The sequence below is a fragment of the Tursiops truncatus genome, chromosome 8, assembly GCF_011762595.2.
Source record: "Tursiops truncatus isolate mTurTru1 chromosome 8, mTurTru1.mat.Y, whole genome shotgun sequence".
In the NCBI taxonomy this organism is placed as follows: domain Eukaryota; kingdom Metazoa; phylum Chordata; class Mammalia; order Artiodactyla; family Delphinidae; genus Tursiops; species Tursiops truncatus.
Window position 1 is genome coordinate 54,412,765 of NC_047041.1, and position 27,891 is coordinate 54,440,655.

At 39.9% G+C, this 27,891-nt stretch overlaps 1 protein-coding gene across 3 annotated transcripts in view; it reads right to left on the reverse strand.

Annotated features, from left to right (window-relative positions):
* Nucleotides 1-4,358: 4,358 nt before the first annotated feature.
* ACER3 (alkaline ceramidase 3) overlaps nucleotides 4,359-27,891 on the reverse strand; it is a 188,125-nt gene continuing 164,592 nt past the window's right edge. For all 3 annotated transcript variants that reach the window (XM_033862213.2, XM_073808406.1, XM_033862217.2), the window contains 4 exons: nucleotides 21,557-21,658; nucleotides 19,304-19,408; nucleotides 14,420-14,465; nucleotides 4,359-13,903 (listed from right to left, as the gene is read on the reverse strand). In XM_033862213.2, coding sequence (XP_033718104.1) covers nucleotides 13,850-13,903; nucleotides 14,420-14,465; nucleotides 19,304-19,408; nucleotides 21,557-21,658 — 307 coding nt within the window. In that variant the 3' untranslated portion in view covers nucleotides 4,359-13,849. The remainder of the gene's footprint in view (nucleotides 13,904-14,419; nucleotides 14,466-19,303; nucleotides 19,409-21,556; nucleotides 21,659-27,891) is intronic.

Here is a 27,891-nt window from a genome sequence, read left to right on the forward strand (position 1 = left end):
TTATTGGACACCGTCGTACGAGAAATAATGGCCCCCAAAAGATGTCTAGGCCCTAATCCCTGAAACCTATGCATATGTTAGGTTACATGGGAAAAGGGAATTAAGGTTATAGATGGAATGAAGGTCGCTGATCAGCGGGCTTCCCTGGTGGCGCAGTGGTTGAGAATCTGCCTGCTAATGCAGGGAACACGGGTTCGAGCCCTGGTCTGGGAAGATCCCACATGCCGCAGAGCAGCTAGGCCCATGAGCCACAACTACTGAGCCTGTGTGTCTGGAGCCTGTGCTCCGCAACAAGAAAGGCCACGACAGTGAGAGGCCTGCGCACTGCGATGAAGAGTGGCCCCCGCTTGCCACAACTAGAGAAAGCCCTCGCGCAGAAACGAAGACCCAACACGGCCAAAAATAAATAAATTTATAAAAAAAGAAAAAACAGGAAGATAATCCTGAATTACCCAGGCAGACCCAGTGTGATCAAAGAGTCCTCATAAATGAAAGGGGAGGCAGAAGAGTCAGAGGATATGGGACCAATGGAAGCAGAGGTCAGAATGATGTGACTGCTGGCTTTGAAGATGAAGGGAGGCCACAAGCCAAGGAATGTGGGCACACTCTAGAAGCTGGAAAAGGCAGGGAAATAAATTCTGCCCTAGAACCTCCAGAAGGAATGCAGGCCTGCTGACACCTTGACTTTTAGCCCAGCAAGACTCATTCTGGACTTCTGATATGTAGGGCTATAATAACTGTGTTTGTGTTTTTAAGCCAGAAAGTCTGCGGTAATTTGTTACAGCAGCAATAGGAAACTGATACACTCTCCCGATGGATACAGTTCACGCCACTCGGACAGATGGGCACAAATGAGTGGGCACATCATTCATTTGTTCACCCCTAAAGCATTTAGGAAGTACTTACTATGAGCCAGACCCTGCTTAGAAGCAAGGCCGGCAAGGGACAAGTGGCCAAGGCACCGGGACTGCAGAAAGGGTGTTTGGATGGTGCCTTTCCTCCTGCTCTTTCCACCTCCCAGAGCCAAGAGTGAGTCTGCAAGATGCCAGGGCCTCCCTCCGTGGGGTAACACCTGATGTGATTCAAACATGGTACCTCCCTCTGGGAGCAGCCAGTCTGGTTGGGGGGAAACAGGGATCGGAGAGGACACATTAGGTTACCTGGGATAAGGCAAGGCTGCCCTAACAAAGTGCTGACAAAATCCCAGAGGCCCAAAAAACATAAAGGTTTATTTTGTTCTTCTCAATAGTTTGAGCTGAGTATTCCAGGTCAGTCTATGGGCAGCCCCGCTCCCTGGAGTGAACTGGGAAGCCCTCTTGTTTCCCTGCCTTCCTCTAGGCCAGTGGTTCCCACCACAGGTGACTTTGCTCACCAGAGTACATTTGGCAATGTTTAGAGATATATTTGGCTGTCATGACTCGGGGTGTGATTCTGGCATCTACTGGGCAGACGACACGCATACGGCTAAATGCTCTCTCATCCTCAGGAACCGCCCTACCCCAAATGGCAATAGTGTCAAGTCACAAGACCAGCCCAGATAAAAGGGGTGAGGAGGAGTTCCAAAAATTTGTGGCCATATTTAACCTACCACATGGCATTTGAGGTGGTAGGGAGTTTTCCCAGCAGGTAAGGAGTGGTGTAAAGAGGGAGAGGGCACTCTGGGCAGAGGTACAGAGGTGGGACTAAACAGGACATGTCTGGGAAACATTCCACGTTTTGTGTCGTTGGAAGGGTAAATATTGGGAGTTGAAGGTGCAAAGATAAATTAGAGGTTCCTGAGAAGGGCCTTGAATGCCGTACCTGGAGTTTTAACTTGATCCTTTGAAAGTTTTGACCAGTCCGTATCTGCTTTCAAGAGTCCATTGTAGGGCTTCCCTGGTGGCGCAGTGGTTAAGAATCCGCTTGCCAGGGCTTCCCTGGTGGCGCAGTGGTTGAGAGTCCGCCTGCCGATGCAGGGGACACGGGTTCGTGCCCCGTTCCGGGAACATCCCACATGCCGCGGAGTGGCTAGGCCCGTGAGCCATGGCTGCTGAGCCTGCGCATCCGGAGCCTGTGCTCTGCAAAGGGAGAGGCCACAACAGTGAGAGGCCCGCGTACCGCAAAAAGAAAAAAAAAAAAAGAGTCCATTGTAGCAGCCCATATGTGGTATAGATTCCAAAGAGGGAAATAGTGGAGGAAGGGAACCCAGAGACGGGTACAGTGATCCATGAGAGAGAGGTGAGGCCCAGGCCTGAACTGGGCAGGGGTCATCAGAAGGGCAGGGATGGTGTCCTCAGAGCTTGGTAACTTACTGGATTCTGTAAGAATGTTCCACCTCTCAGGTTCCTTGTTCTCCTTGCTAATTTAGAGGGGCTGGGCAGGGGCAAGGGGGATGTCTGGATGAGAGAAGAGTGAGGATACGTATGAGGGGAGAGTGGTGGGACGGGCCTGACTGTATTCCTCCCCAGACTGGTCAACTCCTGTCCCACTCATGGCTGAGTCTAAGGCCTGACACAGAGCAGACATCCATCCAGGTTGGCCCAATGATTTAATGTTGTTAACTCACTTTCTCAAGCTCCCTAAAAACTCATCTTTTCTCTTTAGCAGAAATGTCTTTCGGGAAGTTTGGGGGTGAATTGAAGTGGGGAGAAAGTTAAATGGCGGTAAGCTTATTGGAATAAAGTGACCAGACTTTAGGACAGGCAGTGATGACCTCTCTAGGAAGGTTCTGGAATGGCCAGGGAGGAACTGAGTGAGATGTATGTACTGGGTATGGGTGGTAGGGTGGTATCTGAGAGGTGTATTGTTCAGAAGTGGAACAAAAGAGCTGGAGTAAAGCAATCCTAACTCCTTTTCAGCCCTCACCTTTACAGTGGGTGATTGCTTTCACCTAGTGTGAAAGGTCTTGGTCCATTGCTTGCCCTGCCACACCTTCGTCAGAAAAACGGGGGATGGGATAAGGCAGAGGAACCCGTCCCCACCTCCAAGACAAAGGGGTTCTGTGGGCACAGGTCAGCCAGATGACCAGGAAGGGGAGGAAAGTTGGTTGTTCCAGGTTGCACTGGCCAGTGGAAGAGGGGTTGACCCCTCAGGTCTGTCCAGCAGTTTTGTTTTTTTTTTTTTTGCAGTAAGCGGGCCTCTCACTGTTGTGGCCTCTCCCGTTGCGGAGCACAGGCTCCGGACGCGCAGGCTCAGCGACCATGGCTCACGGGCCCAGCCGCTCCGCGGCATGTGGGATCCTCCCGGACCGGGGCATGAATCCGCGTCCCCTGCACCGGCAGGCGGACTCTCAACCACTGCGCCACCAGGGAAGCCCGGAAATTCTAATTTGTTTTACATCTTATAAGGCACTTTGGTCATTGTCAAAGATAGGACCCTAGACATATGTGGCTTATGCAGTAAGTTTTTTCTGTTTCCAATATGTCCCCCTTCATTGTGTGAAGCTGGAAGGTTCATGCATTTACTCCAGAGCTCATAAGTTAAGAATGCTGTGTACTTATGGATCATTAATGTTTAATTGAAAAGTTATTAGCTTTTAACCTTGTAAATCACCCAGGCTTGGAGTAGAAATTTACTGCAGTATCACTTAAGACTAATGACAAAAAAAGCCATAATTTACTAAACATCCTTCCCATGAACAGGATTGCTGCTGGCCTATACAGCCCCCTTCACTCAGAAATTGGAAAAAAGTGTGTCGTGAGACGCAACTCTTCCAAGGCACATACCGTGAGGCTTCAGCCTGTACTAACCCCCTCCCCCAACTGGGTACCATTGTGCAGTGCACAAACATGTGGCCCTGCCTTTATATAAGTGTACAGATACATTAAATATAAACCAGGGATAAAACATTACCAGAAGTCTTATTCAGAACAGTATCATTTAATACTTTCACCTATAGTGAGGTGATGAATGCTGAAATATAGCCTAGATTACAGCAGAATTGTGTATAAAATTACACAATTCTATCTTCTAAAAAAATAACTGTGGCATTGGCAAATCAAATAGAAAAAGTGAATAAGCAAGTCTGAGATCACCTGAAAATGGTTAGTTCCTTGTATAGATTCACGACCGCCTATGTTTATTAAATAATTGCTAGTAGAACAAATATCTGCACCAAAATGAAACCAGGAAACCCTGTACTAGCTTGGAAAGTTTACCTAATGGTCACACTGATAAATGACTCAGAAATATCCAAAGTACGGAAATGCTTGAGAGTAAACAATGCCTTGTAATACATTAAACGAAAATTATACCTATTTCTTAAAATGATTCATTTATTAATTGCTATTGAGTAACTTAGTTCTAAAAGAGCCAAAACAAACAAGTACTAATTGTGGAAAGGATTTCGAACTTCTCCTTTTGGAAAGTAAAAAAATGTGTACACGACTACGATAGTTTATTAGTCCCTTGACATTACCACATGACACATTTTACATGGCATGAGAAAAAAATGGTCAAATGATCTCATCTTTCTGGAAGTCAACTCAAAAGCTGAATGCAAGTAGCATTTTTGGACTTTATAGCAGGGAATGGAATTTCCTTTATAACGAAAACAAAATCATGTAATTTCTCCCAAAGATTTAGGCACTTTGCAGCAGGCTGTTGCCAATCTAGTAAAACTGGTATGAAGAAATACTTTACAGTGTAAATATTTAAACACAAACCCTATGATTACATTCAACAAAGAAGTGAGCGATGTCTCAAATGTATATTTCATTCTGACAAATACACACTGGAATCACCCTATGGAGAAGTGCAGTGGGAAGGACTTGCGACCTTCCATATTTGCGGAAGGTCTAGAGAATGGGGGGCAAACTCCCAGAACAAGATAGTGAACATTTGAGGCCTTGCAGGACACACACATGTCTGTAACATATTCTTCTTTTTTTTTTTTTAATTAATTTATTTATTTTTTGGTTGTGTTGGGTCTTCGTTTCTGTGCGAGGGCTTTCTCTAGTTGCAGCGAGCGGGGGCCACTCCTCATTGCGGTGTGCAGGCCTCTCACTGTCACGGCCTCTCTTGTTGTGGAGCACAGGCTCCAGACGTGCAGTCTCAGTAGTTGTGGCTCACAGGCCCAGTTGCTCCGCGGCATATGGGATCCTCCTAGACCAGGGCTCTACCCATGTCCCCTGCACTGGCAGGCAGATTCTCAACCACTGTGCCACCAGGGAAGCCCCCTCCTCTCCCTATTATTGTATGTTTCAACAATGCTTTTAAAGTGTAAAGATCATTCTTACTTTGCAGGCCATACAACCGCAGACTGGATTTCGTCTGTGGCCTGTAGTTCACCAACCCCTGGTCCAGAGCCACTGGATATCATAGAACTTTCATCGTTTTCTTTTAGGTGCAGATGATGTCAGGATGAATATTTGTAGGGAACCGTATTTCTGTGCTTAAAGATTTCTCTAATAAATGTGCTCTGCTGCAACCTTAGAGTTACTTCTGCACACTCGATTTAAAAGTGATGATATGCAGATCTGACATTTGCCAGAGAAGTTTCAGAAGCTTTATGACATTTTCGTAAATATTTAAATTACCAATGACTAAATCTGGTGCACATTGCAACACTGTGCTCCTTAAAAGCCATGAAGCAGGTCTCGTAATGAGGGTTAAAAAGGAACTGAGAGCAAAGTGTGACCTGTGATTGGTGCTGTAATATTGACAGCTGCTGAGCTAAACAGAGTGGGACAATTTTAGGTCACTTGCAGGCCTGTAATCGAGTGGGTTTTAGGGTTTTCTAGTAGGAAATATTCTTGTGATCATTTTCTACGCTAGCTACCAATCAAAACAGGCAGCAATTTGCTGATTTAATGCTAATGAAGGTCTTGTGAAACAATACCAGGTATTTAAAGTGTGTAAAGATGGTGGTCAGTCTGCTTATTCCAAATGTGCATCAACAACAGCAGAAATTCTGTAGGTAGCAATACCGCTTAAATTCCTTAGTGATCTGTCTTCTCCTTAGCTGCTCTGATGGCCACCTTTGTTTTCCACCTTTCCCTCGACTATGTCAAGGTTTCATTACCCAAGGTGAAAGGTTATGGTCTAAAGCTAGAGTTTTATCTTCCGTGTGAATTTCAAGTGAAGAAATGTCTTTATCTGGGTAATGTCCAAATAAGATAAAATACTGAAAAAAAAGATAAAATACTGAAACATTAGTTACTAAGCATAAATTTATCTACTTTTGACTTATTTTTACAGAGGGACTAAACATGTTTGGGTTTGTTGATAAACATGTCCTTTTACCACATTCAAAAACTGTACTATAAAAAAAAAAAACTGTACTATAAAGAAACATATGCTGGGCTTCCCTGGTGGCACAGTGGTTAAGAATCCACCTGCCAATGCAGGGGACACAGGTTCAAGCCCTGGTCTGGGAAGATCCCACATGCCGTGGAGCAACTAAGCCTGTGTGCCACAACTACTGAGCCTGCACTCTAGAGCCTGCAAGCCACAACTACTGAGCATGTGCGCCACAACTACTGAAGCCTGCATGCCTAGATCCTGTGCTCTGCAACAAGAGAAGCCACCACAATGAGAAGCCTGTGCACCATAATGAAGAGTAGCCCCTGCTCGCTGCAACTAGAGAAAGCCCATGTGCAGCAACGAAGATCCAACTCAGACAAAACTAAGTAAATTAATTAAGAAAAAAAAAGAAACATATGCTTCTATAAATTGAGGTGGTGTATTCATAAATTTGTTAATCTACTACAGAATTCTGATGCGACAGTTCACAATTGTCTAATTCCTCATTTTCACTGGAAATTAAGGTTACTAAGGGTTAAGAATTCTAATCAATATACATAAAAATACTAGAAACAATAAAGAAGGAAAGCAATCTTGAAAGGTCTGAAAGAAATGAAGGATGTGTTTTTGTTAAGGAAAAAAGGAGAGTAATTTTGTCCTAAAGTAGTTGCTTAGAGGTTGTCAAATGGTTTACCAGAATGAGAAAGAGGAAAGTAAAGACAAAAACCTGAATGGGTATAGAAAGTTGTAAAGGGTCTGCAGATGGTGGGGGGAGGAGGAGAGGCAGAGAAGGGAATGGGGGCGGGGAGAATATCTTATTCATGTGGTCAAGCTGGCTAAGACTGAATGCATTTATTTATAATTTTAAAAAACTGAGCTCAATGAACTGCCTGATCTCCTTGCTTGGTGCCTGCAATAAATGCTGTACTTGCCTTCACCCCCCCCCCCCCCCACACACACACGAAGAGCTCAATAGTGTACAAATGCAAAACTAGAGGTTGAAATTCCCTGTTAAAAGGACGGAGTTTCTTGGATTATTGGTCTGTATTTAATGAGACAAAGCAATTACTGTCACTTTGCTTACATAGGTAAGTATTTTTTCACAGTGACCTATAATATTATTTAATTAAGCGTTCAAACCTTTTAACAACTTCTCCAAATCAAATTCTAAATGAAGTCTTCTTGACCTCTGACTTTGAGATTTCCCAGAGGGCCCCTGGAAAACCTCAAAGGATTTGTTCTCTCACTTCGTAAAAAGAGAGGTGTTAAACTAATTAGGTTTATTTGATATGTTAAATTGCATGGCAAGCATTGTCAAATAAGTGATGCTTAACCTTCCCTAGATTATAGTTCCATGGGTATGTGTTATTAATATAAGTATTTCAGAAACTGTATGAAATTTCTAGAAGTTTGTTAATGTCAATAGCTGTCCATGATATGTCCTGGTATAATGTCATAACTCCATTTACCTTGAAATGCTGAATGTCACAGAGTCAACCAAATTTCCTTTTCAACTACATTTTAATAAACTCATCAGACCTTTAACCATAGCCATTTTAAGCTTTTCATCATTCACAGATATTGTTTTACTCTGAAGCCTTCCTGAAAACTCTTGTAATCAGCTACAGGCTTCATTTTCAAGATCTTCTCAGAGATCCATGGAAAAGACTGTAACAGGTACCCTGAGGTACAGGCTTACATAACTTTAAGATCGCACCACTGGACTTAATAAGGATTTCCAGAACTAACGGAGAAGCTCATGGGTTCATGAAATTGCTAACCGAAATCAAGAAAGACCTGAATTTATCACATGGGACTGAGTAGAGTAATGAAGAATGATTATGATTCCTTCTATGACTTTTGCTTGGAATATTGCTGATTCTTCATTTTTAAAAAAAATATATATATATATATATGTATTTATTTATTTGGTTGTGCCGGGTCCTAGTTGCAGCAGGTGGGTTCCTTAGTTGCAGCAGGCAGCCTCCTTAGTTGAGGCTCCTTAGTCCTGGCTAGTTCCCTGGCCAGGGATGGAACCCGGGCCCCCCTGCATTGGGAGTGTGGAGTTTTAACCACTGTGCCACCAGGGAAGTCCCTTATTACTGGTTCTTTAATTTTCTATTTTCTGGACTTAAGGAATGCCTTTTCTCTTAAGCTATCTAGCACTTACAGCAATTTAGTAGATCACATCTTTGTAAACAAAAATGAAGCATTTATCTTTTCTCCCTGTCTGAACCCTCCAAAATTTGGAAAAACTCTTATTGAATACTTATTTCCATGGCAATATAGTTATTTGAACAAGTTCAATAAGAATTTGTTCTCCCTGTTAACAGGACACAACTGGAAACACTGATTATATTACCAAGGCTTTGACTGGAATGTCATATTTGAGGATGACGTGCATAGATATGACCAGTTTTAAGGAATTAATAAGGCTGACTTTAAGGAGCCAGTGCTTACAAAGCCCTCCTGGAAAGCTGCCTAGTGCCTGGGTTACAGGGGTCCCAGCCTTACGGGTGAGTTAGGAAGGCCACTTCCTGGCAGGACCAGAAAGCTTAAGATATTTTGGGGACCTGGAGAAGGAGGGATTCATCCAAATGTGAAGGCATGCAAGGGAAGTCTGATGGCAAGTTCTCAGCTTGGCTTCCTAGACTCGAGGAATTTAAAAGTCCCATCTGGGATTCCTAATAAAAGTTCAAAAGGCCTGTGTCATCACTTACTATTTTCATTGCACTTATATAAACAATCAGGCCAAGTTTGATGAGACTAGACTCGTTTTGCAAACAAAAACCGTCTTACCTTGATTACCTTTTACAAAACTAGGGTGATTATAAAGACAAATTTTATGTTTCAATGGAAAAGTATAATATACCCATGTGGATTATCAGATTCTAGTCCTGTTCATTCTCCTTGAGCTATTTTCACCTCTTTGTAAGCTGGATCCTGCCATCTTGCGCATTTTGTCACGAATTAACATTTCCAATTTTCTACCATCCTTCTGACTTGGCATTACTAAGAACTAAAACTGCCCTTTTCCTGAAGCCCTGCAAACTGAAGCTGGATGTAACTTTAAGGGATTTACCACCACTACAGTTTGGGCCACTCAGGAAGTTCACCAGAACATGGTCCTTTGAGCTCTGGGAAATAACCACGTGTGTGAGACTGCCACTACTATCCTGACTCCACTGCTTAAATAAAGATGCCTTAAGACCAACATCTAGAAATCCTTTGGATTGACTGCCCTCTGTACTCAAAAACTGAGTCTATATAATCTGCTCCAACTATTAATTTTTGCTTTTCCTTTTGTTTCTCCATACATCTATGCCTTCCTTCCCTTTGCAGATCTCTTCTCTCCTAACTTCTAACCCGAATCTTCTCTCTACAGCCACCAACTTGGCTTCTGGTCTGTGAAACTTGGAAAGTTTTAGACAGGGGAAATAAAAGGGTCCAGAATACACCGCTGGGGCATAAAAAACATTTCGAGCTGAATGCATTTGAGAATCAACAGATGCAGGAAGAGGCTTTTTTCCTGAATTCCCTTTATCTGACTAAAAGCAGAACCTCCCTAAAGGACTCAACTGTCAAATCCTCTCCTGGGAGTTTCAGTGCCGCATCTAAAAAGACACTGTCATAGAACTATCTTTTCTCCTACCTATTCTCCTAAGGGCCCATTTATCTTTCCTAAAAGTCATTTGTTTTCCCCTAAGTGCCCTTTCTCGCTGTCCCCTTCTCTTATTAAGATGGTATATAAGCTGTAAATTCTGCCTCAAGTTACATTTTTCTCTGAACTTCCATTTACATATGTAAATAAAAACCTGCCCTTTCTCTTGCTAATCTGTCCTTTGTCAGTTTATTTCACAGGCCTCAACAACTGAATCTAAGAGGGTAGAGGAGAGGCTTCCCCCGCAACTGGAGAAACCCTTAAGTACAGTGGCACGCTCCCATAAACCTCAGGAACACTGGCAGCTTTTCGCCAGCCAGCAACTCCAATTAGACATGAAAGTTTCCTTATTCTTAAAGGAAGTGCAGGAGTTTAAAAAACAGCACTGAAATTTTCCATTCAGATGAGTCTTGACGGTTCCTTTTTTTCACTTACTGTCCCCTGCACAACGGACACTTAGCCAAATTTCAGTCATTACTTCCAAATGTTTACAGCATGGTGAGTAAGCGTAATTTTAGACATTGAAAAATAAGACAAAGTGATCAAACTAATTATATTATGGTATTGATATGATGTACAATGTAAGACAGAGGTAGATCTGCATATTGCCACTTAGTTGCAAATTCCAATTAGAACTGGTTCTCTTTGAAACATCAGTTTTACATAAACACTTATCCAATAGCACATCATAAACCACAGGGCTAGAATAATTTTTTTCTGTCATGTAAATGTGGAATTGAGAGCTAAAACTGTTAAACTTAGCAACAGATGATTTTTTTCAAGAGCAAAGTAATATGCAACCCATAGGACTCATAAGAAACCCTTGAACTAAATTATTAGTCACCTCTAGGGACACTGGCTAAATTCTGAGGGTGTTGGCATTAAAACAGAACGTAATTTTTTTCAGGCATTTAAAGATTTTCATGCATCGTGTACCTGAAGTTTTTGGTCTCTTGATTTTCTTTGACTCACACCTCTTCCTCTCCTTGGTATGTGAAAAACCCTCTTGGTGTAAGGAAAGCCCAGTCCTGGAAATTTTGCACTGAGGTTAAACCAAAATATTTGATCTAATTCTAAACCAAATACCACTATTTGGGGGTCTTATTTGTGGATTATTCAAAAACAAATGTTTCTCCTGTTCATCATTAATTTATATAATATCACAAGGATAAAAGAGATCACTTCAGGAGTGGCAATGTTTCATGAAAGCACCAAGGTGTGAAGGGGTAGGCAGGTAGAGTGACCCATCAGATGAACACAACCACCTTTCACCTAGTTTTTCCTTAAAAATAGTCAAACTGCTTTCAATTTTCTGGAGTGAAAATGGCAGCATAGGTAGTACAATAAAATGTGCAAGCTAACTGCTTCCTTCACATCCTCATAAAGTACTAATGTTTTCTAGAATACAATTTGCTGTAGGGCTCAGAGATGAGCACCTTTCACATCAGCTGATATGCACACAAGCCACTATCTGCTCAAAAGGAAACAGGTCCTTTTGTACACTCTAGTTAACAGCGACTCTCTCAAGAAAATAAAGTGTGTGTGGGGGGGGGAACGGTAATAACCCAACCCTGTAATAATACAACCCAGAGTCCTAGAAGGGAAAAAAATGAAGCCATATTGAAATAAAGACAATTTAGCAATATCCTCAAGGTCCCAGTATTTCCACAATACCTGATATGGCACAGATAGTCTTGAGTGTGCTAATACTTAGGTTGCTAAAAAGGGAGCCATGTGTGACACAAAAACTAACTTGGAAAATTAAAGAGCCTGGATTTAGTCCCTGCTTTCTGCTCAACCCTTCTAAAACTTCTTTGCTGAGCAGTTTCATGCCGTTTGTTTTTACAACAGAAACAAGGGTCTTTGAAGACTTGGCCACAGTGTTACGAGTCTCTAAGGTGCTGGACAGCTTTATTCAATAAGAAACTGCAGGTGGCAGTGGCTGAACTGCTCATTCAACAAACTGCTCTAAAGGGCCTCAGTGTCAGGGCATGCTCTCTGTACCCTTAATCCGACCTTAATACTGCAAAACCTTAGCCTCACAGCGTTTAGCATTGTTAGGAAGGATGTACCTTTGTTTTTATACAGATTCTTTGTACAGAAGTACTTCTTAGTGAAAAGTACAAAAACGACAATGGTGTGAAACAAATGAACTCATTAAAAATTGTTAGATGACTGACAGCCTACGTAGTTGCACACGAATGTAGCCAGACTCCAGAATCTTGTGGCAAAATAAAGAACAGTCTTACAGGCTTGCGTTGGAACTGTTTAGTTTATATTTTCCTAAGGCACAACCAAAGTTCTTTTAGATTTATATTTTGGCAAGTGTTTTTCTTGCTGGAGGATCATAAAAGCAGGTGGGAAGTATCTGCCTAATGGCATGTTGGCATGCTGAAGTAAGGAAAAGAGTACCTGGACTAAAACTAAGGCCAGCAAGTGAAGAAAAACAACAAAATCTGTATTTGTTTTAAATTTGTACCAAGGCTTCTTACTGAATACTAGAAAAACAACAGAAGTGTCTTATACCTTTGCTTAAGAAAAAAGTGACTTTCCTTTGGAAGCCGTAGCTCAGAATTTAGTCTGGGGTAATGACACCATGTAGTAAAAACAATCTGGATTTTATAATAATGTATAAGCAGGGAAAAGTTGTAAAAATGCTAAATGGTACAGAGCTACAAATATGGTGATATATGAGCAAAGGGGTCAAATCAGGTTTTTATTCCAGGCAGGTGTTATGTTTGTGAAGAGTGATTCAATTTGTTATACATTCAAATCCACATTAGAACTAGCTGCCTTACAATGAGATTTCACTGCCATGTCTTAGCACTTTAATTTTTGGTAGTTCTGTTACAAGTTCAAGTAAGTTAGAGCTGTTTTCAACCCTTATATTACTTTCCTTCAACAAAATGAAGGAGCAGGTATTCTAATAAGCTTTATGTACATAAGATCCTGATCATTTTAGCTCTAGTTCACCCAACACATTTCCCTGGGCATAACCATAGCCTCTCTGAAAACTGGAAAATATTGCATAATTTTAAAAGTCAGAGTATAACGACATTTACTGGTAACTTCAAATGAGTTATTCTAGGAGGATGAAATATGTTTGCCCACCAATCATGTTATGCCTAGCCATAAAAACAGTGACAACTTAAAGATCTGCAAAGATCAAAGGAAATGGAGCAACCACCTTTAACTGGGTGGAGGTGGAACATTCTACAGGTGTCCTGGTGGCCTTCATAAAGGTTACAAGATGACCCACCCACCCTGCCGGGCTGTGACCACAAACGACATCCCAGAGCCCACCGCAAATCTGGAATGTGACAAGTATAGAACCCAGTGGCAGGTCTGAGCTTGCTTATAACACTCGGACCAGCACAGAGGCAGACAATGAAGAACTACCAGAATCCCACAGATAGTTCTTTTTTCTTTCTTTTTTTTTTTTACCTTGGGAAACCATCCATGAGGTTACTATGACAAAAATATAAATCAAGGCTGAAATAGCTAAGTGCTGCCTCATAGCTGGCCATCTGGATATGGGGTTTTGCCAGTCCTTAGCTGACTGTTTTCATTATTTAATCAAATATTAAGAAAAGTTTAATTCACATGCAAGCCTTGTCAAAAAAGAGAAAAAGGGTAATTTCCTATGATCAGCACAAACTGTTAACCTGTTAAGAAAAGCCCAATATTTCCAGCATTCGAGTATATACATACACATCATGTCTGTTTCTTTTGAAACATCTTAGAGTGACGGTGAGGAGGAGGAAGACAAATGAGATAAAGACACAAGCTAAACATCCAACAAGCCCCATTCCTCATTCTCTGTATGGCTGGCAGCATTAGTCAGAAAGTCACTCCTTTGCTGCGATGGTCATGATATATTTGAACGTGTAGATCTCTAAAGATTTCCTTAATCATTTGACCCGGCCTATGGTACGTGCTATTTTGTTTTACTGGTGAAATAATTCATCACTGCTTCCTGAGAGGCTCAAACAGGATCACCGGCCAGATTCCGAAGAGAAACTGTTTGGAAACAAGTTAGGACAAAATGAAAGAAGATAAAATTGTTCCATGTTATCCTTGAAAAAGGATGAAAAAGAACCCATGGGCTATGACTACAGTGGTTTGCTAGTGGCTGTCCTGGTATTAATAACCTGAGCAGAGCATATTCTTTGTAGGTCTACACCAGATCTCAGAAACTATTTTTATTTAATTTATTTAAATATATTAAGCATCTACTTTGTCAAGCATAGAGCTGGGCATTTAAATCATCTCAGATCTTTAAAATAACTCTACAATGTAGCTATTAACAGCTCCATTTTACTACTGAAGAAACTAAGGCTTAAAGAAAAGAGACTTGCCCAAGGTCATAGAGCAGTAAGTGGAAGACTTAAGATCCAAGAGCATCTGGTCCCATAGCCTGTACTCTCTCTCTGCTACATCTCCACCCCACCCCCTTCTTCCACCTCCATCCCATCCTCCCATTACCTCCGTCCTCCACACACACACACACACACACACCCTAGGAAGTGGACTTACCTTCACCTTTGGCCTGTATCTCAGGTAAAGTGTTCTTGTATATAAACTGAAAGAAAAGGGGAGGGGGGAAAGCTTTTCAGACAAATTTTTTAAAAATTCAAGTATAGTTGATTTACAATTCTGTGTTAGTTTCAGGTGTACAGCAAAGTGATTCAGATATATATATATATATATATATATATATATATTCTTTTTCAGATTCTTTTCCATTATAGGTTATTACAAGATACTGAATATAGTTCCCTGTGCTATATAGTAGATCCTTGTTGTTCATCTATTTTATTTATAGTAGTGTGTATCTGTTAATCCCAAACTCCTAATTTATCCCTCCCTCCCCACCCCCTTTCCCCTTTGGGAACCATAAGTTTGTTTTCTATGTCTGTGAGTCTATTTCTGTTTTGTAAATAAGTTCAGACAAGTTTTTAAATTCACGCAAACTGGCTTACTGACAAATTTAACCACAGTGCCTCTGTATATACAAAGAAAAAGCAACACTGACAAATGAACTTTGTTCATTTAGCAACCGTTTTTTGAGGACCTACTCTATGCAGAACAGTTGGCAAGATCCTAAGGAAGATGAAATGATCAACTCTCAGACTGTAACCTCAGGATGTTTGTAGTTTAGTAGGGAGCATTCTGCTCATGCTTGATGTGATTCATGTCATGATTGCCAGTTTCATCTCTGAAGATATATGGTAGTAAGAATTAAGGTAGCGTATTCCTAGAATATTTTAGAAACGGTTATACCAGCTCTATCAGGATTACAATAAAGGTATGAAATAACCAGGAAGGTATCACTTCTTCAGAGAATCCTTTAAAATGAGTCACTTCTAAAGATGAGATCAGATTCTGGGTGTCCCTGGTGGCACAGTGGTTAAGAATCTGCCTGCCAATGCAGGGGACATGGGGTCAAGCCCTGGTCCGGGAAGAACCCACATGCCGTGGAGCAACTAAGCCCGTGCGCCACAACTACTAAGCCTGCACGCTAGAGCCTGCAAGCCACAACTACTGAAGCCTGCGCACCTAGAGCCCGTGCTCTGCAACAAGAGAAGCCACTGCAATGAGAAGCCTGTGCACCACAACGAACAGTAGCCCCCGCTCGCCGCAACTAGAGAAAGCCCGTGTGCAGCAATGAAGACCCAATGCAGCCAAAAATAAATAAGTAAATTTATTAAAAAAAAATAAAGATGAGATCAGATTCTAATATATCAGTCCGTACAGCAAAAATAAAGTTAAATTTATCTCTGAAAAATTTATTAAACTGTCCATAACTTAACAGCATACATAGTTTATATATAGTACACGATTTAACTGTATTTGAATAGTAATATACAGTATAAGTACGTATGCAAAACATAACTTTATAGCATGAAAAATTTTCTCCTTTAAATAAGAGAATGACAAAGAGCACGTATGTTTGAATTTGAGTAACTTAGTGTGGCTATGATGCCATTCTAATGTACCCAAAACTGGAACTGTAAAGAGAAGTATCATATATTATGAATACTTTACTGTCTTAGAATATACTCTTACTCTGACAATTTTTCAGATGTTAATCTCTAAAAGAAAGTTGCCATGTTTTCTCTTCTCTTTAGTGAAGAGTCCTGGACTGGGGCAGAGAAGCCCTGGGTTCCAACCCTTGCTGTCACCCCCACCGCTCCCAATTATTTGTTAAGTACCTACAGCATGGGGGCAAGCACTGGACCCAGAGCTTTATATACACTTCATTCTTAAACTACCGTACTAGGTAGGTATTATTATTCCTGTTTTGCATATGAGAAAGTCTCAAAAAAGGTCAAATATTTCATTCAAGGTGCTACAGCTAGTAAATGCTAGAAGCAGGATTTGAGTTCAGGTGCTGTCTAATCATTATCCAATGTATTTTACTCCAACTAGCCAGTGACCTTGAGTGTCACTTCTCTCTGGGCCCCAGTTTCCTTCACCATCAAATTAAGAAGTTATATTAGTTGATTTCTAAGGTCTTGATTGGTCAGGGGAGACAGAAAACTCTGGGCTCAAATCCAGGCAATAACACTAAGATCATGTGTGAGGCACCTGACTTCTCTGAGCCTGTCTTTCCTCAAGTGTAAAACAGGACCATCATGAGTATTAAAGGAATAATGTATATCAAGCCCAGATGAGGCTATGAGCTGAAAATTCAAACTTTTTATTGTGGAAAATTTCAAACATAAACAAAAGTACCTATCATATAAAGTTGTTAAAAATACCTCCTTATCTTCCTTATATTTGCAGCATCTGTGGTGATGTTTCTTGCTACATTTCTGATACTGGTTATTTATGCTTTTCCCCTTTTCTCTTTTAGTCTCACCAGATGGGTCAGCTGTTAAGTTAATGTATCTCAGCTCCAAATCCACTCTTCTATATTCCATCCTATTTGTGATGAAGGAGATGAGACTACAAACTACATTCCTGTCTTGCCAGATGCTCCCTAAGAGGCTCTGCTAATTAGGGCATTTGAGAGAGACTGAAAAGATGGAGGAGAAAGAAAGGACTTTTCATTTTTGTTTCATTTTTATGAGGGCCACTGGCTTGTGGTTCTTGTGAAGAGCATCCTAACAACACTCCATCACTGTGGCAGCAACAGTTTTTTCCTGTAGCAGCAGTACCATTATTTTAATACATTTATTTATTTTTGGCTGCATTGGGTCTTTGCTGCTGCATGTGGGCTTTCTCTAGTTGTGGCAAGTGGGGGCTACTCTTCGTTGTGGTGCATGGGCTTCTCATCGCGGTGGCTTCTCTTGTTGTGGAGCATGGGCTCTAGGCACGTGGGCTTCAGCAGTTGGGGCACGCAGGCTCAGCAGTTGTGGCTCGCGAGCTCTAGAGTGCTGGCTCAGTAGCTGTGGCGCACGGGCTTAGCTGCTCCATGGCATATGGGATCTTCCCAGACCAGGGCTTGAACCCGTGTCCCCTGCATTGACAGGTGGGTTCTTAACCACTGTGCCACCAAAGAAGTCCAGCAGTACCCTTCTTAAGAGTCCTGGGTCTCAGCCCCATGGGGACTTTCCTCTGAGCTCAGATACCAGCTCCAGCTGAACAATGCCTCCTGTTCAGACATGAGGTTGGAGTCCCCAAATTCTTCAATACTCCTCCTGTCAAGAGATAGACTCTATGACTTTGACCAATGGAGTATTGTGAGAGTGATACAATTTGAGTTGAGACTAGGTTATAAAAGGCCCCACTGCTTCCACCTGGTTCTCTAGAGATGCTCCCTCTGAGGCAAGCCGTCTGTCAGGTAAGAAGTATTCATTGCTGTATTATATTACACTGCAGTTATGTCCTTGGGACTTCGTAGGCAGTGTTAAAGTGCCAAGTTTTTAATTCTTGGGTTTGCTTTATAGTTATTTTTGTTTCTCCTTTTCTATCATTTGCCAGTTTCCCCAAGCATTTCCTCCCATAACCCTCCCTCTTAAATAGTTATTTCTAATATTCTATGGGCTGAGAATCCAAATATTCAATGCAGTAAGAAGTAGCAAAAAATAAAATAATTATACTTAGAGCCAGAGTTTAAAGAACTCTTCCATGATTAATAACTTTGAGATCTTCACAGTATGAATTCAGTGATCTTTATTTGGTTGCCCAGAAGTTCTTTTTATATCATTCTCAAGTAGTTAAATTCAGGTTGCCTAAATAAATTGATCTCTAGACAGGTGAGATGCAAATGTTTTAAAAGGTATTCTAAAAATTTCACTAGAGTAAATTTTCACATTGGTTCAAAGGAAAATTTTCTTCCCCTTTCTATAAATATTTCGGCTGTCTCAATTCTTGAGATGAATTTGAGATTAAACATAGACTGATCCCCTGGTAAAGAGATCAATATGTACACATTCATTCATTAAATCATTTAACAATATATACTGAGTGCTTACTATGTGACAGGCATTGATTTAAACACTTGGGAGAGTAGCAGTGAATAAGATAAAGTCCTCGCTCTCAAGAAACTTACAGTCTAGTTGGGGGAGGTAAACAAGTTAACACATGACTGGTTATAAATGCCGTGAAGAAAAATACGGCTTGGTAAGGGGAAAGAGTGATACAGACGTATTATTTGAGCAGGGTGATCAGAGAGAATTCTGATTCCATTTTTGCTATAAATGGCTGACCTCCAACAAATTCTTGAATTTATTTATTTTATTTATTTTTTGGCTGTGTTGGGTCTACATTGCTGTGTGCGGGCTTTTCTCTAGTTGAGGTGAGTGGGGGCCACTCCTCACTGCGGTGCATGGGCTTCTCCTGTTGCGGACCATGGGCTCTAGGCACGTGGTCTTCAGTAGTTGTGGCGCGTGGGCTCAGTAGTTGTGGCGCACAGGCTTAGTTGCTCTGCAGCATGTGGGATCTTCCTGGACCAGGGCTTGAACCCATGACCCTTGCATTGGTAGGCAGATTCTTAACCACTGCGCCACCAGGGAAGCCCCAACAAGTTCTTTATTAGGGGAACAAGGAAAGAAAAGTGGCAACCAATTTATTTCAGGGAAGGAGACAAATTATGTTGGGGACTTCAGATACTCGTGCTTTCCCAGTCCCCACTCGGGGGACCTGGCTGCTTTTTTCGCCTTAAATTTGTTCTCTATAAACAAAGATACGATGATCAACAAGAAATGGAAATGTTTATATCCTACTTGCACTAAAAAAGGAGATGAATGATCTACTTAAAATGTAGATCATGTGCCAGAGGTCAGTTACTAGAGCTGTCACCCTTTAAAGATGAGAAAACAGCTTCAGAGAGAGTAAGCGACTTGCTTAAGATCACCCGGTGGCAGAGGCAAAGTTGGAATATAAGTTTCTGATTCCGTCTGTGACACTGTTGTATTTGAAGAGTAAAGAAAGAAACACTCCAATACTAGGCTAAAAAAGTCTATTTCCTACCTGAAAAGGATGTGAAGATAAGAGCCAAGGCCAGTTAAAATATGCCACCATGCATGAAACTGTGTGGTAACAGCTATGATAGGTGGCACCTTCTTTCGAAAGGTCCTGTGTGGAGAGGGGGGAAAATATGCAAGTCAATTATTTTTTATATTTAACAACTAATGCTGACAGTCTTAGAACATTCTGAAATTTTGAAATGTCATTCTCAAACACGGCAATTATTTAATTTCCTTATGTCTGCTATAATCTGCTGTATTGTTTTCCAAAGTGTATTATGAGGAACAGTATTCCTAGCAGAAGGTCCATGAAGAAATGACTCTTTGGTCAAAATAAATGTAGGGAACAGTACATAGGTTATTGCCCTCTTGGAGACTTGTAATGCATATTAACAAATTATAGGCTTTAAAAAGTCCTACCATAACTGAACAGGTTATCTTCATTTTTTTCAGGTAACCTACTAATACATGGAACCCTTCTTTCAGGTAATATCTTATTAACACCTTATGTAACCTACTAATACATGGAACCCTTCTTTCAGGTAATATCTTATTAACACCTTACAGAACAAGTGTTTCCTGGAAAAACACTTTGGGAAACACTGGTCAACTTAGCTATTCATTCAAGAAACTAGACATGAGCTTTTTCTATGCCCTATGTACAACCATCATTTCAGAAGAGCACCAAACAGTCTATAAAGTCTTTTTGTATTTATAATATTATTTCACTTCATAGTGAGTCTTTCAGGTGGCTTTATAAGCTTTGCTTTCAAGATGAGGAACCTAAAATGCAGAGAGATTATTGAGTTGCCCCAGTCACTCAGCTAGTGGTACAGCTGAGTCTCAAATTCTAGATCTTTTGATTAAGTGTGTATCATATTAATATTCTCATTTATTAGAGGGGGGAAATTCAATGTGAAACACCAAATTATTTTCTAGATATCCCCACAAATTTTGCAGACATCTTTAAGAACCTACTTTATTTCTTAGTAGAAACAGAGGATCTCACCCAGAGGATGATGACTTACCTCTGCATTGTAAAAGCCCCAGTTGGGGTTCTGATGGATATTATGGTACTGATTCAGAACCACTCACTTAGATTTTAGTTTTTTAAGCAAGATGTATTATTTGTTTATGTACATGTAAAGTCTACATTTCAAACATACGCAAAAGTAGGCAAAATAATAATGTACCCATTACCCAGCTTCAACAATTATAATTTATGGCCAATCTTGTATCATCTAAACTTCTCCCCTCCCATATTATTTTGAAGCAAATCCCAGATATTGTTATCATTTTACCTTAAATATTTCAGTATATACCTCTAAAAGGTTAAAACTTCTTTAAAACATAACTATAATACCATTTTCACACCTAAAAGATTAACAATAATCCCTTAACATCATTAGATATTCGATTACTGATCATAAGCTTTTTTTTTTTTTTAAACACTTGGTTGGTTTGAATCAAGATCCAAAAAAAAGTAATTACATTGAGTTTGGTTGATAATATCTCTTAAGTCTCTTTTAATCTTATGTTCCTCCTTCCTTTTTTGCCCCCTCTGCAATTTACTTGCTGAAGAGACTAGGTCATTCATTCTATAGATCTCCCACAGTTTGAATTTTGCTGATTGCCTTTTTGTGGTGCTATTCAATACATTCCTCTGTTGTCTATGATTATGCAAAACTATTAAGTCAGAATTTTGAGTTGGAAGGATCCACTAGTTTAACCTACTTAACAAGTTCATTTTATGGAAACTGAGGCCCAGACAGACAGTGTCTTAGGTGACAGACTAGAGTCCAGAGACCCAAGGTTAAAATTCCAGTGAATATATAATTGCTGAAAAGGTAGTAAAAAGGAATACTTGCCTTTCTTAGAAAATAACATTAAGCATATTAAAGTACAAAATTATATACACGTATTTCATATGCTTATTACAAATCATTCCCATTTCTTATTTCTTCAGTAAAGCAGATTAGGCAGATTTCAAAGCCCTAGTCAATATTTGATTAACTGTATAGTACTGCAATGCACACACAAAAAATCCCTACAGATGTTATGGAATATTCTTAGGTCCAAATTTTAACATAATTTAAACAAGCATTCCCAGAATTTAGCTTTATTGTGCTATATGTATATTTTTAATTTCAATGATGCCAAAAATTCACTTCAGTGCACTAATAATTCTATATGCCTATGAAATGGTCTGCTTAATAGATTCCAAAAATATTTTTCAGAGATTGAAAATATATCTTACCTCAGTGAATCACAAAAGATGTTATCTATGTTCCATAATAAAAATCCCAATAAAAATACACCCAAGGATGTATAACCCAGTCCTCTAAGCCATGGATAAACCCTGTGGGTAAAAAAAAAAGCAAAATGAAATTTTGTCAATTCATGTCATGACGAGAGCTTGAAGTCATCACTGTCATGACAGGAAAAGGTTTTCATAAGTATTAAAAGCAAACTTATCTATTAAATTCTCTAATACATTTGCCTATTACATTTAGCCATTAAAAGGTACTAAGAAAAAAATGTGCCACTAAGACTTTGCTAAGTGTATCAAGAGAGTAATCTGAAAGCACCCAGTAACCTTATCAGTCACTTGGAAGAGGCAGAGGGGTGGCGGAATAGAAAGGACATTAATTGAGTCATTTGCTGTGTCAGGCACTACAGTATATTAGATACACACAATATATATACATAAACACACACACATGAACACAATCTTCAAATAAACTCTGTGAGGCAGGTATTATTCTTTTTGCTTCGCTGATGAGGGAACTGAAGCTTGGTGAGTTATCCAAAATAACAGGTATAGCTAATGTATTTTTTATAGCTTTATCCATCACCTCCAAAAGCTTAGTTTATATATATTTTTAGAATGTTATATAAATGGAATAATACAGTATGTTCTCTTTGTTATATGGCTTCTTTCATTTGGCATAATTATTCTGAAATTCATCCATGTTGTTATGTGTATCAATACTCATTTCCCTTTACTGCTGAGTAGTACGCCACTATATGGATATACCACAATTTGTTTACCTGTCCAAATGTTGGTGGACATTTGTGTTGTTTCGTTTTTTCCTATGACAAATAAAACAGCTATGAACATTAATAAATAACTCTTTGTATGGACATATGCTTTCATTTCTCTTGGGTAAAAAGCTAGGAGAAGAGCTGAATTGTCTGGCAGGTAAATGTTAAACTTAAGACAGCTGAACTGTTTTACTAAGTGACTGTATCATTTTACATTCCCACCAGCAGGGTAGGAGCGTTTTTTGTTCTACATCCTCACTAACACTTGCTATGACATCAGGTTTTTTCATTTTAGTTGCCTCAGTAGGTGTATAGAGGTATCCCATTGTGGTTTTAATTTTTATTTCCCTAATGATTGCTAGTATCTTTTCATATGTTTATTTGCCATCCCTGTATCTTCTTTGATACGGAGTTTGTTGAATCTTTACCCATTAAAAAAATTGTTATTTGCCTTCTTATTATTGAGTTGCAAGAGTTCTTTATATATTCTAATTGTAAGTCCTTTGTTGGACATATATTTTGCAAACATTATCTCCAAGTCTGTGACTTGCCTTTCATTTTCTTTTCTTTTGGATTCTTAAAAAAAAGGTTTTTTTAAAATTGAAGTATAGCTGATTTATAATGTTCTGTTACTTTCTGGTGTACAGCAAAGTGATTCAGTTATATATATATATATATATATATATATATATATACTTTTTCATATTCTTTTCCATTATGGCTTTTTTTGATGTGTTAATGTAGGTTTATTTTATTGTTATTTTTTGAATTTTTTTAATACAGCAGGTTCTTATTAGTTATCTATTTTATACATATTAGTGTATATATGTCAATTCCAATCTCCCAGTTCAACCCATCACTACCGTCACCACCTCCACTTTCCCCCCCTGGTGTCCATACATTTGTTCTCTACATCTGTGTCTCTATTTCCGTCTTGCAAACTGGTTCATCTGTAACATTTTTCTAGATTACACATATATACGTTAATATACGATATTTGTTTTTCTCATTCTGACTTACTTCACTCTGTATGATAGCCTCTAGGTCCATCCATGTCTCTACAAATGACCCACTTTCATTCCTTTTTATGGCTGAGTAATATTCCATTGTATATATGTACCACATCTTCTTTATCCATTCATCTGTCGATGGGCATTTAGGTTGCTTCCATGACCTGGCTATTGTAAATAGTGCTGCAATGAACATTGGGGTGCACATGTCTTTCTGAATTATGGTTTTCTCTGGGTATATGCCCAGTAGCAGGATTGCTGGGTCATACGGTAATTCTATTTTTAGTTTTTTAAGGAACCTCCATACTGTTCTTCATAGTGGTTGTATCAACTTACATTCCCACCAACAGTGCAAGAGGGTTCTCTTTTCTCCACACCCTCTCCAGCATTTGTTGTGTGTAGACTTTCTGATGATGCCCATTCTAACTGGTGTGAGGTGATACCTCATTGTAGTTTTGATTTGCATTTCTCTAATAATTAGTGATGTTGAGCAGCTTTTCACGTGCCTCTTGGCCATCTGTATGTCTTCTTCGGAGAAATGTCTATTTAGATCTTCTGCCCATTTTTTGATTGGGTTGTTTGTTTTATTAATATTGAGCTGCGGGCTTCCCTGGTGGCGCAGTGGTTAAGAGTCCACCTGCCAATGCAGGGGACATGGGTTCAAGCCCTGGTCCAGGAAGATCCCACATGCCGCAGAGCAACTAAGCCCGTGCACCACAACTACTGAGCCTGTGCTCTAGAACCTGTGAGCCACAACTATGCCACAACTACTGAAGCCCGCACACCCAGAGCCCATGCCCTGCAACAAGAGAAACCCGTGCACAGCAACAAAGACCCAATACAGCCAAAAATAAAAATAAATAAATACATTTATTAAAAAAAATATTGAGCTGCATGAGCTGTTTATATATTTTGGCGATTAATCCTTTGTCCATTGATTTGTTTGCAAATATTTTCTCCCATTCTGAGGGTTGTCTTTTCGTCTTGTTTATAGTTTCCTTTGCTGTGCAAAAGCTTTGAAGTTTCATTAGGTCCCAGTTGTTTTTGTTTTTATTTCCATTGTTCTAGGAGGTGGATCAAAAAATATCTTGCTGTGATTTACGTCAAAGAGTGTTCTATGTTTTCCTCTAAGAGTTTAATAGTGTCTGGTTTTACAGTTAGGTCTTTAATCCATTTTGAGTTTATTTTTGTGTATGGCGTTAGGGAGTGTTCTAATTTCATTCTTTTACATGTAGCTGTCCAGTTTTCCCAGCACCACTTACTGAAGAGACTGTCTTTTCTCCATTGTATATTCTTGCCTCCTTTGTCATAGATTAGTTGACCATAGGTGCATGAGTTTATCTCTGGGCTTTCTATCCTGTTCCATTGATCTATATTTCTATTTTTGTGCTAGTAACATACTGTCTTGATAGCTGTAGCTTTGTAGTATAGTCTGAAGTCAGGGAGTCTGATTCCTCCAGCTCCATTTTTTTCCCTCAAGATTGCTTTGGCTACTCGGGGCCTTTTGTGTATCCATACAAATTTTAAGATTTTTTGTTCTAGTTCTGTAAAAAATGCCACTGGTAATTGGATAGAGATTGCATTGATCCATTATGGTTTATTACAGGAAATTGAATATAGCTCCCTGTGCTATACAGTAGGACCTTGTTTTTTATCCATTCTATATATAATAGTTTGCATCCACTAATCCCAAACTCCCAATCCATTCCCCACCCCCACCCCCCACACTTGGTAACCACAAGTCTGTTCTCTACATCTGTGAGTCTGTTTCTGTTCTGTAGATAAGCCTCTTTGTTGCTCTTTTTCAAAATTGTTTTGGCTCTTCTAGGTCCTTTGCAATCCATGTAAATTTCAGAAATTGTTTCTCAATTTTTACCAAAAAGCCTGCAGAGATTTGGATTGTGATTGCATTGAACCTATAGATCAATTTGGAGAGAACTGACATCTTAATAACACTGAAGTTTTCTAACCCATGAAAATGATATATCTATTTATTTAGGGCTTCTTTAATTTTGCTCAGCAAAAAACTGTTCACCACAATATACAGAGCTTGCATATATTTGTTAAATTTAATCCTTAAACATTTGATGTTTTTGACGGTACTGTAAATCGTACTTTCAAAAATTTCACTTTCCAATTGTTTGGTGCTAATACATAGAAATACGATTTTTGAATACTGACTTGAATCTCGTGACCTTGCTGAATTCCACTTATTGCTTCTAGTAGTTTTTTGGTACCTGTTCTGTGGTACTTTCTGTACACGATCATGTCATTTGCAAACACTATGTTGGATAGGACTTCCACCAGTGTAGTGTTGAACAGAAGTGGTGACAACGGATATCCTTGTTTTATTCTTGATTTTAAAGGTAACTTTTAAAAACATTTCATGACTGAATGTGTTAGATGCTGTAGTTTACAGGTTGAGAAAGTTTCATTCTATTGAGTTTGTAAAGGGTTTTATTTTGTTTATGTGGTTTACTTAGATCATAAATAGCAGCTGAATTTTTCAGAATGCTTTCTCTGAATCTATTGCTATCATCATGTAGTTTTTATATTCTGTTATTTTAACTATAAGTATTTGCATATAAACAAATGAAAGGGGTGATTAACTTAGAAATCATCAGGAAAACACAAACCTGGCTGTGCATGAAAAGGACATTATTGCCACTGTTTGATGAAGGTTCTCAGAGATGAGCTTAAGAGAGTCATAGTACGCCTTCAGCTTTTCTGAGTTTATCATTGCCCCATTTGAGGGAGGCAAGAATGAGTCCCAGGAAGCACAGAGTTCAGCACAGTGAAGGCATTTGGCAGAACTGCAGTGTGGACCAGGTGCTGAGATGTGACAGGGATATGATCAGTGGGGGTGGGATACTCTCTATTTTCTCCTTCTAAGCTTACTTACCAGGGCCAATCTTCAGCTCTCAGAAGTAGTTCAAAGCAAAATTCTTCTGTGGGGTGAAATGAATGTCTTTGGTTATCCAGGTAGCAGGGCACGTGAGAGAGAGCAAGAACTTCATCAGCACATGGTCCATGCAAGCTAAGTACAGATAAGATTCTGGGGACAGACTACCTATATATTATCAGGTCAAGAGTAGTATAATACAGAATGCCCTCAACATATCTGTGTCTGGAGTCACACTGCTTCATTCTGGACTGGCTGCCTCTCTAGTGTACTGCTATCACCTGAAAAGTCCCTTCCCTTCGCCTTCACCTTGGGAATTGCCTTCACCTCTCTCTGTGTTGGATTTCCTATGTCTTGCATCCTATGTCTTCCTCCTTTTTGGTTTTCTCTCTCATTTTGGTCAAACACATCCTTCAACAGGTTCCTGAGCAATAGTTTATGGAATATAAGTTTTTTTGAGAACTTGAATGTATGAAAATGTATTTTGTTACCATATTTTATAGACAGTTTGGCTAGGTTACTATCCTATAATTCTGGCTTCCAGTTTTGCTTTGGTAAGTCCAAAACCATTCTGATCCCTGATCCTCTGTGTGTATATCTGCCTTCTAACTCTAAAAACTCATAAGTGTCCTTGTCTATAATTCTTAAACTGGCATGGGTCTATTTCCACCCACTATGCTTAGTACCCAGTGGGTTCTTTCAATCTAATAACTCATATATTTCAATTGTAGGATATTTTCTTGAATTGTTTTGGTGATGATTTCCTCCCTTCCATATTCTCTGCACAGTACCCCCTCCCCCTTTTTTATGTTGGTCTTTCTATTCCGGCTCAGTAATAATTCTATTGAGTCCCTTCTATTCTTCATTTCTTTCTCATAATTCTGATGGCCCCCAGGTTGTGGTCCATGACCTTAAGGAAACACCTGCTATTTGGCCACAGCAGTGGTGGTGAGTGGGCCCAAGGTCCTGAGGCCCCAAGCTGTCCTGTTTACTCTGGACCATACCATGGGTTTAGTGCCTCTCCTGTGGTAGATGCTTGCTGGTGAATAGGGGGTGATGGACCATAAGACAATAACAACGTATGTTCAGGAGAAAGAATTCCAGTGCCTTCTTTAACTATATCTTTCAAACCCTTCATTTCACTTTATCATATTTTTAATATCCTCTTTGGGGGGATTCTCTGAATGTTCCTTTTTTATAGCATCTTACTCTTGATTCATAGATACAGTATATATCTAGGAATATTAATGAATTATAATATTTGCTGTCATTTTGTTGTTTTTGAAGTTTCTTCATGCAAAATTTGTTTACTCTTAGCTGATTTATTCCCTTATTATTTGTTTTGGCCTCTTTCATATTGAATGCATTCATCATATGTCTGGCACTGTCTCCTCATTCTTTTTTTTTTTTGCGGTACGCGGGCCTCTCACTGTTGTGGCCTCTCCCATTGCAGAGCACAGGCTTCGGACGCGCAGGCTCAGCGGCCATGGCTCATGGGCCTAGCTGCTCCACGGCATGGGGGATCTTCCCGGACCGGGGCACGAACCCATGTCCCCTGCATCGGCAGGCGGACTCTCAACCACTGCGCCACCAGGGAAGCCCCTCCTCATTTTTAAAGAGTACAAAACTAAAAAG